The sequence below is a fragment of the Triplophysa dalaica genome, chromosome 17 (assembly GCF_015846415.1).
Source record: "Triplophysa dalaica isolate WHDGS20190420 chromosome 17, ASM1584641v1, whole genome shotgun sequence".
NCBI lineage: Eukaryota > Metazoa > Chordata > Actinopteri > Cypriniformes > Nemacheilidae > Triplophysa > Triplophysa dalaica.
In genome coordinates this window covers 20,928,263-20,945,239 of record NC_079558.1, presented here as the reverse complement: position 1 = coordinate 20,945,239, position 16,977 = coordinate 20,928,263, and the positions used below count along the sequence as shown (strand labels likewise).

The window sequence follows — 16,977 nt, the reverse complement described above, 5'->3', positions numbered from 1 at the left end:
CATGACACAGTGAATTGGGATGAACAACTCTGTTGTACAGTGTGTAAATGTCAGTAGACAGTGTCATGTTACCATCCAAGAATAGTTCGATTTTTTTTATTTGCATTTGGCTTTTTGTTTAGTTTATAAACACATCCAGCCAGTAAGATTACATTATTTACCTGTTGATCTTGAAATTCTTGAAATCCTTTGAGCAGTGAAACCTCAAAAAAAGTTTTTTATTAAATGCTTCAGTGCACAAACAACTGACCTCAGTTTCACTAAAACGTTCACTTATTCTATTGTGTGTTCTTTTGATCTTAATACCAAAGGAAAGTTTGTTCAGCCGGAAAATAACACTAGATTTCTAGAGATGATGAAACAACTTATTGGGGCTTTTTCAAGGCATTAGTGCGGACTGGTAATTAATGAGTGGAAAATTCCATCCCTCTCTACCGAACTTGGCTACCGTCCACATTTCCTACCCACAGATTCTTTTGAAGTTGATCATTTATAGCCTTAAGAAAATGTTTGCTTCAATACTTGCTTGAAATACTTCAATAGTGTTTATCCAGACGTTCCTCCAAAATATGCATCTACGTGTTTTAACAGCAGCCATAAACACTCTTTATCTCTACATAAAAAAAATATTTACTCTGTTGACAGTATTCCTGCGCATTGCATTTGTACAGCAGATGTTGTGAGTTTTTTCTCAAATTCATGGCTTCTAGACAACAAACCTATCAGCTCAATCTTCCTTTGAAAAATCTTTATCAGATTTCTGGTATGATTCTAACTGAAAACAACAACAACATCATGGACACCTGCTGCTCAAGGTTTCAACCATTAATTTAAAACACAGATGTGATGTTCTTACAATCCTTGTGAGGACCTAAAAACTACACACACGTCACCTTTCTATAAATGATGAGGACTTTCCATAGACTACAATGACTTTTCATTGACTTACAGATTTTCATACTGACCTTGACTTTTTTACATTTCCAAACATTTCAAAATGTGTTTTTGAATCAAGGTGACTCGATGCATACTATATACCGTATGCATTGAAAATATTAGATATTCATTACGTTGATTGCATTCCCTTTCTTTCGCTAAACAGCCGCATCAATTCCATAAAGAAGGGAACAGTCACTGGATCCCACATAGTCAGTGAATAAAATAAGAACAAACCCTTAAATCACTGTTTATATGAAGAGTTCTTTTCCAAAACACATTAAACGCCAAATTTAAAGAAAATGAGTTTGTCACGCCATTTTGCTGTGTACTAAACCTATTGACTACTTCATCAATGTTTCATGCAAAATTGCTATATTTTCTTGTTTAAATTTTCTTTCCAAAACGCTATAAATGCCGAACCTGTTTTTAGCCTAATTGCGATAAGTCCTCTCGACCAATCAGAATTGGCTCATTAGTGGTATTTGTATGAGTTATTTCTAAATTATTGTTGTATGTGGTGGAAAATATTGACACATGTAATTGAAAATATTTATTTTATTTTACAATTTATTTTGTTACTATTTATTTTATTTGGCTGTTATTTATGCATTTATATGATTTATATTAATTGATAGTATGCGTCCCTGATGTCATATGTTTCATGTTCTCTTGTTTGTTTGTTTTAAAAAAAGAAATAAACCAACATTTTTTTTAAAAAAGGATGCATTTGTAGCGTTTTGAAAAAAATAAAAATAATATTTTGAATTTATAATCGACAACATTGTTGTTTCATTTTCCAATCATTGTTTAACATGTTCAGACTGAGCCAACAGACCATTTTAACAGGATCAATTGAATATTAACTAAATGTATGGGTCTAGGTATGAATGTCATTTTCATGAAAACTATTAAAATGGATTTATAGCGTTTTGGAAAAGAGCTCTTTGTGTTGAGTTCATTAGTCCATGACCTGTGTGTGCCTGCAATATATCTACATGCAGACTGAGACCTTCAGTCAAGGCTGAACTGATAAAGTCTGACTGATCCTTAACAGACCACCAATAAAGTGCAGTTTTACACTGTTGCACAGACGAGTAACAGAGGGAAAGTTGCACATTGACCAGATCAGGAACCTTTAGTCAGAGATGTTGTTCATTACGGAGCGCTTTCAGCGACGCACACTTTAAAAGTAAGGACGTTTCAATGGAAGACTTTAAGTAAACTGTTTAAATTGTGTAACCGAAATGTGCGATTATATATACTGCATAGATGTTTGAGTTTATTGTATGTAACGTTAATGTGTAAGAGATACGTGCGTGTTAGACCAGGTCATCTTTTGCTTATTGGAAACTATAAACGAACAACATTTTCCTCATACACAGATGCATGACGTAACATATACCAATGTGGATAAAGGAAACGCACAATGGTGAACATATTTAATAACGTTTTAATCTATGAAGTGACCCCAAGACCCGCCGACTGAACTCAGCAAGCAGCTTTAATATTAAACAAAGGGCTTTTGATCAGCTGGAACAGACACGGACTGTTTGAATCGTGCAGTTTATCTCTGTGAGGTCCAGAAGATGATAATCAACAGCATCACAAAGTCTGTGGCCAAGATAAACGGTCTGTCGCGCGCTGCTGGTGAGTGACATTTGATACGCTCCGGCGTTGTGTATGACGTCATGACGCAACTTCATTAAGCCTTGAAATTCTGGATAGCTGGGTGACCCAGATCCACCTGACAAGAATATTTAGCATTTATAGTAAATTGTAATATGTGTATTTGACGAATTACTGCACTTTTTGTTGTAGTGTTCTGTAACTTAAGTAAACGTATTAACTGTTGTGAAGTACAGTTAAAAACACAAAGGAAGTTTACAACAAAAGTGCTCTTTCTTGAGTATATTCTGCACATTGGTTATGTTTTTCTGTTCTCATGTCTTGATAAATGATTGTGCCAGTGAGTTAACCAAGGGAAGGAGACTTTGATCATTGTTAAGCCCCGCCCACCCAAATCTGGATAATATTCTCGCCTAAAAAAATACTGTTGTATACTTTAGTATGCACTATAGATAGCTCTAGTCAATTGAAGTGTACTGCCACGATCAACACGTTTTGTTTATGTACACTGTAGGATCGTGTAGGATTAAAGTGATAGTTCACCCCAAAATAAACTCTCTTCGAAATATCTTCTTTTGTGTTCTGCGGAAGGAAGAAAGTAATACATTACATTACATTACATTTAGTCATTTTGCAGTCGCCTTTATCCAAAGCGACGTACAGGTGGGGTAGATAATGGAAGCAATTAGGACAGCATAAGTACAACAAAAAGCATAAGTTCAATCAAAAAAGAAGACTGGTCTCATATAACCTAACACAGTATACAGAGCTTAGTTAGATTTTTTTTAATAATAAAGGTTTGAAATGACACAACGGTGAGTAAATGATGTAACAGAGTTTTAGCTATAGTACATTTATAGACGGAATACTGTAGTACACTTTAATATTTACTATAGTACTAAGAGACATTATGTTATGTTTCTAGGAGAGGTCAGAGGTGTGCGTGTGGCTGTGTTTAAAACTATAAAAAAATAGTTTTTCGAGTCACGTGGCTCTTTTTATCAGACATTCAGTAAGTTAACTGAGCTTGCCCACATTGAGCTTGTCTGATAGCCTACTTTTTGTTGATTCTATCTAGAAAAATCACCGGGATGTTTGATTGCATGCCGAATACAGAAAAAAAAATTCGGTTCACATCTCAGTTGCACTTTATTTGACTGTATGCCCACTTATAGTGTACTTGCTTACTGAAGAATACTGTCTGCTAACAACTTGTTCTTAACATGGGTTACGGTTCAGTTCATCGGGACCTGCCTAGTAAACACACACCTTATGTACAGTGACTGTGTACTGTAAATAAAGTGAAACCAACATACTGATGTTAATCTCTTCTCTGAGCATGTAGGTCAGTCTACAGCAGATGTAGTGTATGTGTTTGATTCCAGTTTAGAAATCTGCCATAACAAAGTTTTGTTTCTCCAACAACCATGCCCCCTTTTTAGTCCCTTTACTTTCTTTCATTTTGTAAAGTAGGTCACTGGAAAAACTACCAAAAATCTACCACCAAATCTCAGGCGCCACTTTTTTTGTATAGTCCTCACACATTTGAGTTTGTTAGAGGTCCAAATGTATATTCCAGTAAATCATAAAAACTTCAAATATAATTGGTGTAGATTTGGATCATTTTTAAAAGGACGAGTTTCTCTGCTGTGTCGTGACTCCTCAATCTGTCATTGTTTCATAACATGTGATTGTTAATGAGATTTAATTATAAATGTGTGTAATAATTTGCGTATTAAACTGTAACATGTGATGTTATCAGGTTGGCGTGGTCTATCTTCTGCGTCCGGTCCAAGAGTTTGTGTTGTAGGTGGAGGTCCGGCTGGTTTTTACACAGCACAGCAGCTGCTGAAGGTCTGTGGCTCTTTACCAAACAAACGGTCACTGTTCTGAAATGCAGCTGCTTTTAGTCGTCCAGCTTTGCGGAGTTCCAGTAATTAATTTTTCCGGTCCTTCAATAATACTCAAAGATGTGTGTGAAAGTTCAGCACAAATGTGGTTGTAAAATTAGATATTTTGAGTCTGTTCCTTTATTTGATCATACAATAGAAGTCAATGGCGGTCTGTGTTATTTCCAAATATCTTCTTTCGTGTTCTGCAGAAGAAAGAAAGTCATTCAGGCTTAAATAACATGATTAATCTTTAACTATTCGATGTTTGAATGTTTAGTTTTCAGCTTAACCTTTTAGTGTTAAACTTCTTCATTTTTGATATGTAACAATGTATTCACACTTATTTCAGGCTCGGCAAGATACGCTTGTTGACATTTATGAACGCCTGCCCGTGCCATTTGGACTGGTGCGGTTTGGGGTCGCCCCCGATCACCCTGAGGTTAAGGTAGAAGTCACCATGAAATTACCATTTGCCACTTTTAGTTTCTTAATGGATGTTGGTGTTATTAAACAATTTCTTGCGAAAGTCATCAAACACACACTGTAAAAAACCCAACTCAAAATAAGTTCAAACAACTCAGTTTGTTGTGTTGGTTGAGCAAACGCCCATGAAAACGTTCACAGAACTTCTTTTAATAAGTTCATACATTGTAACTAAACAATTTCCTTATTAACTTAAAATATGAGTTGTGTGCAAAATTCTGTGCAAGTTCACTCAAAATGACCTCTATAAATGTTAAAAATAAACATAAAACCTTTCTTGCGGTATGTGATATTATCGCGGTTGCAGTTTGCTTTTGATAGCCGGATATGTTCACTTTTATCAATAGCAACACTTTCATATTCATCTCTCAATGTTGTGGCTTTTCTTTTATTGACTGCGATGGCTAGTCACTTTTGGTCGTTGTGTGTTTTATGGCTTGAACTTTTTTTCAACATGTGCGAACTTCCACCATTATATGCCATGGTTCAGTTTCTTGGAAACGTATAGATTAAATTGGACTGCTTTAATTGGTTGCAAATGTCTGTCTGAAATTCCAGACACAACCTTTATTCATTGTCCAGTTTTCCGCTGATTTAAAGCATAATCTGAGTTAATAATGTGTTGTTGACGATGTCCAGAATCTGCATACACATCAGTTCTTTTATGATGATAAAAACATCATAAATATGTTTATGATACGATAACAGGTGCGTGGCATTAAGAAAACATGACCAGATAAATAACCGCAGACATGCTCTTGCAAACTCTTTGTGTTTTGTTTATTAGACCCTTTTTCATGAAGTTATCAACATGCTTACAAACTTTTTTCTCTTTGCAGAATGTTATAAACACTTTCACACAGACGGCCCATCATGAGCGATGCAGTTTCCATGGTAATGTGAACGTGGGAAAAGACGTCAGTGTTGAGGAATTAAGGCAGGCATACCACGCCGTCGTTTTGGTGAGGATTGATTCTGCCAAAATAAACTCAAATTTAATTATTAATCCTTAATTATTAAAGGTTAATCCTTCAAACAAACCTCTGATATCGGACTCTCTGAGACGTGCCTGATGAGATCTTTTAAACTCATGATAAATTATTGACTTTTAACTAAAAAAATTGTTTGGTAAATGATAATTGAAAACGGATTAGCCTCTACATTCTACATGTGCATTCAACAATTACACTCTCATAGTTTAGTTCTCATAGAAATTTGAGGCGAAACATCTGTGACTTAAATAGAACACAGCGGAGAAAGTTTTCCACTGGGTAGGCGTCTGTGTATCTGTTCTCAGAAAATAAAAGTCACAGATGAGATGGCTGTTGAGCAACACATTTCATCAGGATATGCAACATTCAAACTGTCGGATTGCCGATCTTATACCATCTGACGTTCATCTGACTGCATTAAAACAACACGAGACAAGTTTACTCATCATATCACATTCCATCTCAGTGGAAAAATTTTAACGGATGCGGGGTTAAATAAAACAGAAAAACATTTTTGTTTTTGCATTGTTTTAAAAGATATGTGTGAAAACATATTCCTGGCGTTTCGCCAATGAAATGTGAATGAACAAGATAAACACCTTTCATTGAGACAGTGACACGAAGACAAAAGGTGATGCAACAACCTGCCTCACCTGGAGAAAAATATAAAGATTTTTTATTAAATTGAAATATACATTTTAATGCATCTTGTATTTGTAAATAAAGCACATTAGGTTGTTTCTGTTAGCATTAGCTTGTGCATGAGCTAACATGAACTAACTAATAACAATAATTGGATGGCATTCATTAAATCTTGTCAATTTAGCATTCACAAATACATTTTCAAAATCAAAAAGTTGTTTCTGTAGAAATTATTTAATGCACATTGAACTAGCATTCACAACACAATCATTAAATAAAATTCATGAAGATGAATTCACTTACAAAAACTATGTCGCTCATTGTTAGTTCATGGTATCTATTGCGACCTTATTGTGAACTGTTAATATTATAGAAGAATATCCTTCTCACTAATGTCGTTTGGGATAAATATTTTTCATTGTCCTTGTTGCCAGTGTTGACAAAGCTCTTTTCCATCCAACAAAAGCACAAGGGCTGTCAAGCTCCTAAAGAAAGTTAAACCCATAAAAGCCCATGCTGCTTTAAATATCATAAAAAATATCTGTCTAACTAATTGTTTTCACACATTTCTTTTTTTGTGTGTTCATCTGTGTATTCCAGAGTAATGGAGCAGAAGCAAACCGGCCCATGGGAATTCCTGGGGAAAACTTATCCGGCGTCTTTGCGGCTAAAGACTTTGTTGGCTGGTACAACGGGATTCCTGCCAATAAGGAGGTTGTGCTTTTTGTAAATCATGGCGGATTAATCGTTAGGGATGTGTGTCTAATTTTCTTTGCATCTGCCGTTTACCTGTGTGCAGTTATGCCCTGATCTGAGCTGTGAGACGGCCGTGATCTTGGGACAGGGAAACGTGGCCCTGGACGTGGCCCGGATTCTTCTTTCTCCTCTGGAGATGTTAAAGGTCTGTGGGTATGTTTTTATAAAAACACACTGGGCATGAGCAGAATCCTTTCAGTCTATGACATTCCTCCAAGTTGTTTGAGAAATCACCTGTTTTAATAACAGATATCATACTGGATGTGTAAGATTGTCATTGTTTTATCATACAATATGTCAAACCAGAGTTGTGTTTATTTTAGGAAGAACAAAACACTTCCCTTTTTTTATAAATCTAGTTATACGGGTTTATACACTGAAATGTGTTTATTTCGAAAAGTATGTTGACTAGGGTTCATTTCTCCATGACCCGTCCTTGCCAGGATTCGGATGCATCTTCCGGGAGTCGAATTTGTCGGCCGCAGTCACCGAGGTTTATTATTTCCGTTTTATTTCCGACTGAACCATGGGCGAGTCACACTTTAATAAGCGCATGCGAAATTCGTTCGGACGGTGCTGCGAAAATGGGCGGGAACCGATTAGTCACTACAGTCGATCAAGTACAATCACATAAAATTACACGTTTTACACTCCTGTTTCTATTGCCAGCGCAAACCATGCCGCTACTCTTTTTATTTGTTTTTGTTATCTTTTAAAATTGTGTTGTAAAAAACGGGATTCATCCATTTTGGATCTTTTGATCTTGTATTGGTCTCACGCACTCACGTGACACGAATTCGCAGGTCAGAGGTCACAGGCTTGCGTTTCCAGTGTGTCGAAATTCACATGCGTATGAATGGAAGTCAATGGAGGGGAAATTCAAGTCGGACAGCGGCTTTAGTCCAATGTTAATAAAAAACAATTATGAGTTTCAGCAGAAAAATCAACCATTAATGTTACACGTTACACTACCTGTAGACCTAGCCACAATCTCAAATAAAGAAATAACTGTCTTACATTACTGCCGGCCTGTGGACTTTCTTTCTGGGTTGCTCTGCTCCAGCATGAGGAGGACATGTTCAGTAAAAAAGTCTGAAATTAGTTTTGGCGCCATTTGGACAACTCCTGACACTTCACTAAAGCCGTAATGTCATGAAAAACTTGTTTTCAATTGATATTAGTGTATAGTGTTGTGACTAAATCGATCATCAGATGTTGAGAGAAATCACGAAGACCAAGATGCGAGGTTTCAAGGGTTTCAATCTTTAACTTGTTCGAACAAGTAAAAGAGAGACATACAGAGTTCGTCTGAAGATGTCTGACCAATACATATCTGACTCCATCTCATCATCTAACCGAAAACAGCTGTTTTTCTTTGGATTAAGTAGAAATAGTAGTTAGATGCTATTGATACTTATAAATATTGGCAGATATCTTAACTATTTGCACCTCATGATTGTTGTGCATCAAACGTATGGATTATTAACAGTGTGTAAATCATTACATTTACACAAATTATTAAAATGATGGCAACTTGTTGAGATATTAAACCAACCTTACCCTAAACTGTGATGAATATAAAAAACATCTTAAGTCTTAAATTAATTTTTTTGAATACAAACGTGAGCGTCAGAACCTCGACCTCCTGTGTAACGCTATCACGCCACTGCAGTCATTGTTCCAAATCAAGTCATTCTTACACTTTCTCTATTCCAAACACATACTGGTGAGTGGACATAGAGCAAATAGTCTCTGCCTTTATTAATTTATATTTCATGCTATTTCAGTTTTTCTTTGACTCGACTTCCCGAGGTTATGCCCGGAAGACACACCCAAGTCCCGTCCTGGAAAAACAATAGATATGGCGCATACCAAACGGTTATATTGCCCTTCGGGAAGGGGACGCCACATAAAACAATTGAAAGTTTTGTGAAGTGACCTATTTGTCATGTATGATATCCGAAATGTGACCTCTGAGTAGTGAACACACGCCCAGCAAGTGGTGAACACACGTACACCCGGAGCAGTGAGCAGGTATCACTGCAGTGCGCGTGGTAGGGGTTAAGTGCTCAAGGGCACCTCAGTCGTTACCCGCCGGCACAGAGTTCCGCAACCTTCTGGTCACAAGTCCGACTCTATGACCATAAGGCCACGATTGCCTCTTGAAATAAAAGCTCAAAATAAAGAGAAAATGACATTGTTTTATTGCTATTTATGCCATGTGAATTTCAAAATAGACACATTAGGAGACACAGTTGTGTTGTTCCATCCAAGGTCTACACCTCAAGAGCTTTACTCTTCAAAGGGAGCAGGGCATAGGGATGATCACTTTGGAATGGAAAGCAATCAGGGTATGCATTGACATGACTTTCCCCAAGTTAACACGCCCCTCTTGAGCGCCAGGACCAGTCCCCAGAGTGGTTAAACACGCATCAAAATTGTTGAGGAGAATATGAGAAATAGTTGCGTGTTTCAGTCCCAGGTTTCTGTGTTTCTCCTATTCTCCTCAGTCTTCTTGCCGCATGTTTTACCACTCATAGGAACATGTCCAGGTGCTCAGGGGGGGGGCGTGTCCTGGCATGTTCACATCGGAAAGTGACGTCAATCCATACTCACAGGAGAAAAAGCTCACACAGTCACCCTAATGTTGACACATCTGTTGAAGATTTCCGGAGGTCTTCAATCTGCTGCCTTTCGGTTCATATTCTGTGTTGGGTTGACTTCATAAACACACAGGAAACAGCTCAAATACCTCAGCCCAAAAGCCTCTGATCGTAGTTCTGAAAAAAAAATGAATTGCAAACGCTGCTAGTTTAGTGGTCGCCTTGAATGACCTCAGATTTGTTTAAATAGACTATTATATGATAAATGTTGTGCCAACAAAGGGAATGTTTTGCAACATGATTTGATGGGTGTGCCGTGCGGGCAGCGCAGCCCCTCAGTGAGCCAGCAGCCAATGTGAGAAACAAGATTACACTTAACGCTATAATTGCCAGGAGTGTGTCCAAATCCCGCCAGAGCAGGTGGGAATGACATCAGATGCGTCCTGCGTGCAGGTATCTTCGATCAGTAAGCGGTCTTCTTAAAGGTACAGTGTCAAAAAAACACATGACTAGTCGACATCAAGCTTTAAATGTCGCGTCAGAGCATTATGTCGACTTGTGCAACCCCTACGCTAGCTTGATATATTTTAAGTGGTTTTATTGTCCATAATTATTATTTTTTAATCACGATGCTGACGTTTGTGTACTCGCCGCTGTGGTTATTAGCAATCTTGAGATAAGGCTGGATGATATACGTTAGACGGTTTCAAAGGTTTCATTACTGCGCATGTGCACGTTCGTGGGCTGCACTAAACTTCCACAAAAAAATAGCCTATAGATTATTTCTGAGTACAAGCAATGAAACCGAGGGGAACAGTCGGCTGAACTTTCGTATTACACGATACCAAGGTTAACCGCGAGATGTCATTGTACCATACGGTTTCTTTAAATGCGACCACTATGGGACCCATTAGACAAATAGTTTATGTCATAAATTGAATAAACAACAAAATTCAACAAATCGTTTATTTAATAAAATATTTTTTTACAAATATTTTTTTTAATTAAATATAAATAGTTATATTAGTAGACTCCAGCTAAACATAGACCAGAGGTTAACTGCAGTCCTGATGTAATGGTCTATAATGAATATTAAATAATATCAAGATCATAGTACTGAAGATATGCAATTACAGAGTATAGATTATATCTAATAATAGGAACATTAGGTTTAATGTGGCAGACACATCCTCAGCGCGAAACATCACTTCCAAATGGTGAAAGATGAAAAGATACAAAAAGAGAGTCACAACAACCATCTTTTCAACAACAAATTAGCATTTGTTGGGTGAAGAAAAAGTAGTGATTGGTCCCTAGGTTTACATTGTGTTTAAGAAGTTTGCTTCTTTTAACTGGGTCAAAAGAAAATTGACTGTTTTACTGTTTTTTGAGAAAAAGGTAAACTATCATTTTTTTTTCAAGTCTTCATTCTACCAGTTTGTGATTTTTGCTTCAGACTAGATAAATGTTCCAAAATAGCCAACACTTCCTTAAATGAACAAATACTATATATATATTATAGATATAATCTATTTAAGTGAATCTGTTTTTTTTCTCTCTCGTCTCATTACAGACTACAGATATTACCCAGCATGCACTGAACGCATTAGCGGGCAGCGGCATCCGCAGGGTCCTGATCGTAGGCAGAAGAGGTCCTCTTCAAATCGCATGTACCATCAAGGTCTGAGATCACCGAGAATTTTCTTGTTTGTTTTGTTTACAAAGATGCAGCCCATTAAAAAAATTGGGTAAGACGGGGGACATTAATACTGAAATTGTATTAAATATGTCTCATTGAGAAACCACAGATGCGTTTTCACAAGTCACCCATTTCGCAACACTTCACTCTGTATAAATTCAGTGATGGAAACGAATAATGTCTGTCATCGACTGCTCTAAACCCCCTTCAGGTGATTGAAAAAACATTTGAGTGACAGGTTGGAAAGTGAAGCGTAGGAATAGACATTATGCAATGGAATAACTCTCTGACTGCTTTAGGGTTCACGAAATGATTTGTTTATTCTCTTTTGTGTATGAATTAAAATGTGAAAGTGATTGTGAAATGTCTTTTTAAACCCGCAGGAGCTCAGAGAACTGGGGAATCTGCCCAACAGCCGGGCAGAAATGCTGCTCGGTGACTTTGAGGGAATTGAAGAAACTTTAAAAGGTATACAAAATGAAGCAATATTTCGTCCTAAAAGTACATTTCTGCATTGATTTGCCTATGTTTCACAAGTGTCTGGAGGTCAGACCCTCATGTTATTGTAATAAAGGTTTCCCTTGTGGTTTCTCAAATAAAAACCTGTGCGTACACTGTAAGTAATGAAAACATTACTCATTTCCTATGAACGCAGTTATCTAAAAAAATAACATAGTGTCTTAAGTAAAGAGCCTACACTCTTAAAAATAAATGGGCATAAAAGGTTGTTCACAGTGATGCCATAGAAAAAACATTTTGGGATCCACAAAGAACCATTCAGCTTAAGGTTCTTTAAAGAGGCATCTGTTTCTTACTCTTTCATAATCTGAAGAACTTTTTTACCACAATGAACCTTTTGTGAGACAGAAAGATTCTTCAGATGTTAAAGGTTCTTTGCGGAACCAAACGTTTCTTCTATTGCATCGACCATTTTTTAAGAGTGTGTATATTGTGTTTGTCACCACAATTATCAAACATCCTCAAAACAAGACAGAAAGAAGTTTTTGCTGTGTAATGACTTTTAAGGCTGAAAAGATTTCTTAAGTAAACCACATTTTGGTGTGCCAGAGGTATTGGGTCTGCATGTTTTCAGTTTTATTTTGCAGTAATGATATTTGATGGCCTCTATAATTGGTTTTACTTTCTAAATAAATAAAGTGTGCCGAGTTTAGGAGTATAACAGCTGCAGCCATTTAGACTGTTTACTGTATTTAAATGTAAATCATCGTTTCAATATTCCAGAGAGTTTTGCATTGATTGTGCGTGTTGTCCAATGTTTATGAAAAATTCCCATAAAACTTTTGTTGAAACGAGAAACTTTGAGCACCTATTGTATTATTGTTCCTTTATGACATATCGCTTTTTCCCCCTATGAACTCTCTGGTAGTCGCTTTGGATAAAATGACTAAATGTAAAACAACAAAAAATATATATGTGTGTATGGTAGACCTCCCCAGACCGAGGAAAAGACTGACGGAGTTGTTGATGAAAGCGGTGAATGGAGGAGATAATAAAGCTGAGAAGTCCTGGAGCTTCCGCTTCTGTCGGAGTCCCGTGGAGGTTCTTGCAGGGGCTGATGGGAAACGAGCTGCAGGAATCCGATTGGCTCTCAATAATCTCGAGGTAAAAGTAGATCTGAGACACACGTGATGCGTTCTATCTGTTTAATCACATTGTCATTTTGGAGACTTGTAAAATATAAAAAACGTCAATCTTTGATTTTTATTTTCTTATTGTATCTGTTTATTGTTCTTCCACAATGAATGCAAGACAATAGAGTACATGGCAAACATGAGTCACGTGTACGATAAAAAGCACAACAAAAACACACGATACAGAATATGAGTTGACAAGAGATTAAAGTTATAGTTCACTTAAACTCCTGAAACTATTGTTCTTGTGTTTAGGGTGAATGTATTTATACATGAAAAGCTCTGAGCTCTGTTTGTCTCGTTTGTTTTGATCTCATTCCTGTAATCGCTGTTGTTAAGACAGAAGATGAAACATGATAACAGTATTAAACACAGATTCAAACACTGGTCACTCTGTATGTCTGTGTTTGGCTATTGCAAATGTCACAGAAAGACTTTTATTGTAAGGCGTTTTTTTCCCTCCACATTTGACTGAATGTGGTTCTTATGACCTCTAACATTTTTCTAGACACAATCTTGTTCTGTGTTTGTCAATTTTCAGCAATGTTAATGTTAAGTATGTCTTATTTATTTTCCTGTAAATACTTTTATTGCCTTAAAATGGAAGCCTTGTATAGGTTTGAGTTGTGTCATTTCAATTAATATGAAGGTTTTATTTGTGATAGTTTTAGTAAAGTGATATCAGTGGCCGAGACGCATGAAAAGTTGATCAAGAATGAGGATGATTTCATCGAATATTACATTTTGAACTCTTTGTGAGTTCATGTGCAACTGTTCGTGTTGTTTTGTTTACAATAAGTTTGAACTTGCAGTATTGTTTTGTTTATTTTGCAAAGCATAACTGGTGTATTTTACAGTTTGAAGATTTTACTCTTATTTTTAACTGTGAAATAATAATGTAGAAGTCTGGAGTGCTTTCATCTGATCTATTAACCTTATTAAACATGTTAATTTTTGGTTTACTTTAACCATATTTTTTTAAAACGTCCCTTTCTCGCTGGTTCAGATATATTCGTGTAATATAAGTGTATAATGTAAACTATAGTGTTTTTGGTCAGATGTGATGTGTGTGTTTCTGCTGTGTGTTTTACAGGGTTCGGGAGAGAACGCGCGGGCCGTACCAACACATCAGCTGGAGGATGTGAACTGTGGTCTGATCATCAGCAGTATTGGATATAAAAGCATTCCTATAGACCCGGCAGTGCCCTTTGACCACCGTAGGTCTGTGGTGCCCAATGACATGGGAAGAGTTCACGACACACCAGGTGGAAATCCCCAACACAATAAAACGCACCCATTATAACACAAAGAGCACGCAATATTCATTCAGTTCACAAATCTGTTGTCACACCCACTTATGAAAATGATTTTATTATAGTAAAAGTGTTTTTGGTTTGGTGGATTGATTAGCATCACTTTTAGTTTTAGATTGCTTTGGAAAAACATTTGGTTTAGCTTCAGGACTTGCGGGACCAATTATCTGTGTTGTGGGTTTTTGTCAGGCCTGTACTGCAGCGGCTGGGTCAAACGCGGACCCACGGGAGTGATCGCCACCACCATGAATGACAGTTTTGATACGGCACGTGTTATTCTTCAGGATATGGAGACGGGCCAGCTGGACCTGTCAATCAAGAAACCTGGTGCACAGGCCATATCTTCTCTTCTTCAAACACGAGGTCACGCCAACACACACACTGTCTTAATCCCTCCTGCCCTTGTGTTTCCCCCCTTACACCCTCGCACGCATATTTCTGTGATGTTGCAACAGTTTTGTAATTCTGTGGGTGTATTGTGCTACTGAACCACAACCTGATTTGAACTACAAGTTAATCCTGCCTCGAGCGAAATATGTTTTGTGAGATCTCAAACTGGTTGTGTCGGAAAATAAACCCGTCTCATCGTAATCATCTGATTGCATCGCAGGTGTGAGAACAGTTTTATTTTCCGAATGGGAGAAAATCAACACCGAGGAGGAGCGCAGAGGAAAACCCCACGGAAAACCCAGAGAGAAACTTCTGGACGTAGAGGAGATGCTGCAAATCGCCTGGTCGTGAGATCAGCGGCACCCGGACTCTGTTTGACATGCTTGAACCGCCGCCCAGGATGACTGTTAAGTGGGCTTTTGGTACAGACCCAAAGACCCCAAGGGTAAAACCTTTGTTTGCTACGAAATAAAAGTTCTGTCCCTGTTTGCACATCCTCGTGTTTTTACAAACCCACAAACCCATAGTATAAAACAGCAGATGTGTAACTTACAAAAGTTGAATGACATGTAAATGATAGAAAAGATTGCATATGAACAATTGCATTTTAAATGATGTTACGTGTGGCTTTAGAGGAGTTGAAATGTACATTAACGGGTCACACGGGGTAATTTTATGGTGCTTTTTATATTAACAATTATGCATTTGGCAGACGCTTTTATCCAAAGGGATAAAACGAGGTGTGATCATTGTGTGTCGCATCACCAGGGTTGCCAGATCTACATAACAAAAGCAGCCCAAGTCAACAATATTCCCAAACTAAAAATGTGTCACTTTTAAATCTAAAATAGTTCACAGTCTTCTTTATACATTACACGAACAATAACTTGAAAGTAGTATTCATAAACGTAGTCGGGTCTGCAGGAAATTGGTGGACTTGGCAACCTGAGATCAACCTTTGTGGTAATAAAAAAGAAAGTCTTGCAGACAAAAAAAACTTTCTATTTGGGTAAATAATTTCTTTAAAAGTAGGTTTTTAACCTATTGTGCTAAATATGATGAGTAATGACTTTATTTTTGAATATGCTTACAGTATGCGTCGCCTTTTAATGGAAAGTCTATAAATATAAATACGTGTAATTGGAGCTTAAAGTAATCATTACTGTTTCCTGTAAGCACTACTGATTCCATCTGACAGGTTAAACCTGTTAAAGATATTGAAGATATATGTTGTCATGTGGTGTTTTCATGGCTTCTTGTAAAGCTTTTTTTATTTTAAATAAACAAACGTCAGTACTTGCTTAAATTAAATTAATAATGCAAATAATGTCAAAGGAACAATCCACATTCAAGTTTATTTTTCTTATCCAATTGACATTTTTTATATATTTTAAGCATGCTAACAAGATGTAAGATCTGTAAACTGTAGGTAATTTTTCTTCTTGAATATGAAGATATTTGTACTGGCATAAAGACACTTTTAGACAATGTAAGATGATGTAAATATGTTTTGCATGTGCGACTGTTGAGTAATGTTCAAGCATGATTAGTATGAAAAACCATCATCTCTCTGACGGTGCCGAACACATTACCGCTCTACTTATCAATTTATACAAAAATGAAAAGGGTTTTATTTAAGATTACTTGAAATACACATACGAAAATGATCTCTACAATGTCTTTGTTGTCTTTCACATGGTGATGGTTTATCAAATGTGTAACAGTCTGCAGATCGTTGATCCATAAACTCTTGAACTGCTTTATTGACGCATTGCTCTCTGAAAAGTGCTTTTCCTGAAGTTCTTGAGATTTGGCTGCCGTTGTTTACAGGGCTGTCTGAGATTTGGTTTTTAATGTTGAGCTGCTAACAACAACATATCCGTTCATTGAGATGAAAATAAATGTATTTTTTTAATTCATTTCTGCAGTCTAATCTCCAACTGGACTTTCCAGAAAATAGGATCTCACGCACAGAAAGGGAAGTTCAGGC

The 16,977-nt window shown here is 36.9% G+C and overlaps 1 protein-coding gene across 1 annotated transcript; it reads left to right on the top strand.

Moving 5' to 3' along the window:
- The first annotated feature begins 2,043 nt into the window (after nucleotides 1–2,043).
- Nucleotides 2,044–16,130, top strand: fdxr (ferredoxin reductase). The gene is made up of 13 exons (XM_056770980.1): nucleotides 2,044–2,128; nucleotides 2,322–2,586; nucleotides 4,328–4,419; nucleotides 4,807–4,902; nucleotides 5,780–5,902; nucleotides 7,175–7,288; nucleotides 7,374–7,475; nucleotides 11,507–11,614; nucleotides 12,016–12,100; nucleotides 13,080–13,255; nucleotides 14,378–14,549; nucleotides 14,787–14,960; nucleotides 15,208–16,130. The coding sequence occupies exons 2-13, from the start codon at nucleotides 2,526–2,528 to the stop codon at nucleotides 15,336–15,338; spliced, it is 1,434 nt and encodes a 477-aa protein (XP_056626958.1). The 5' UTR covers nucleotides 2,044–2,128; nucleotides 2,322–2,525; the 3' UTR covers nucleotides 15,339–16,130.
- Nucleotides 16,131–16,977: the final 847 nt, after the last annotated feature.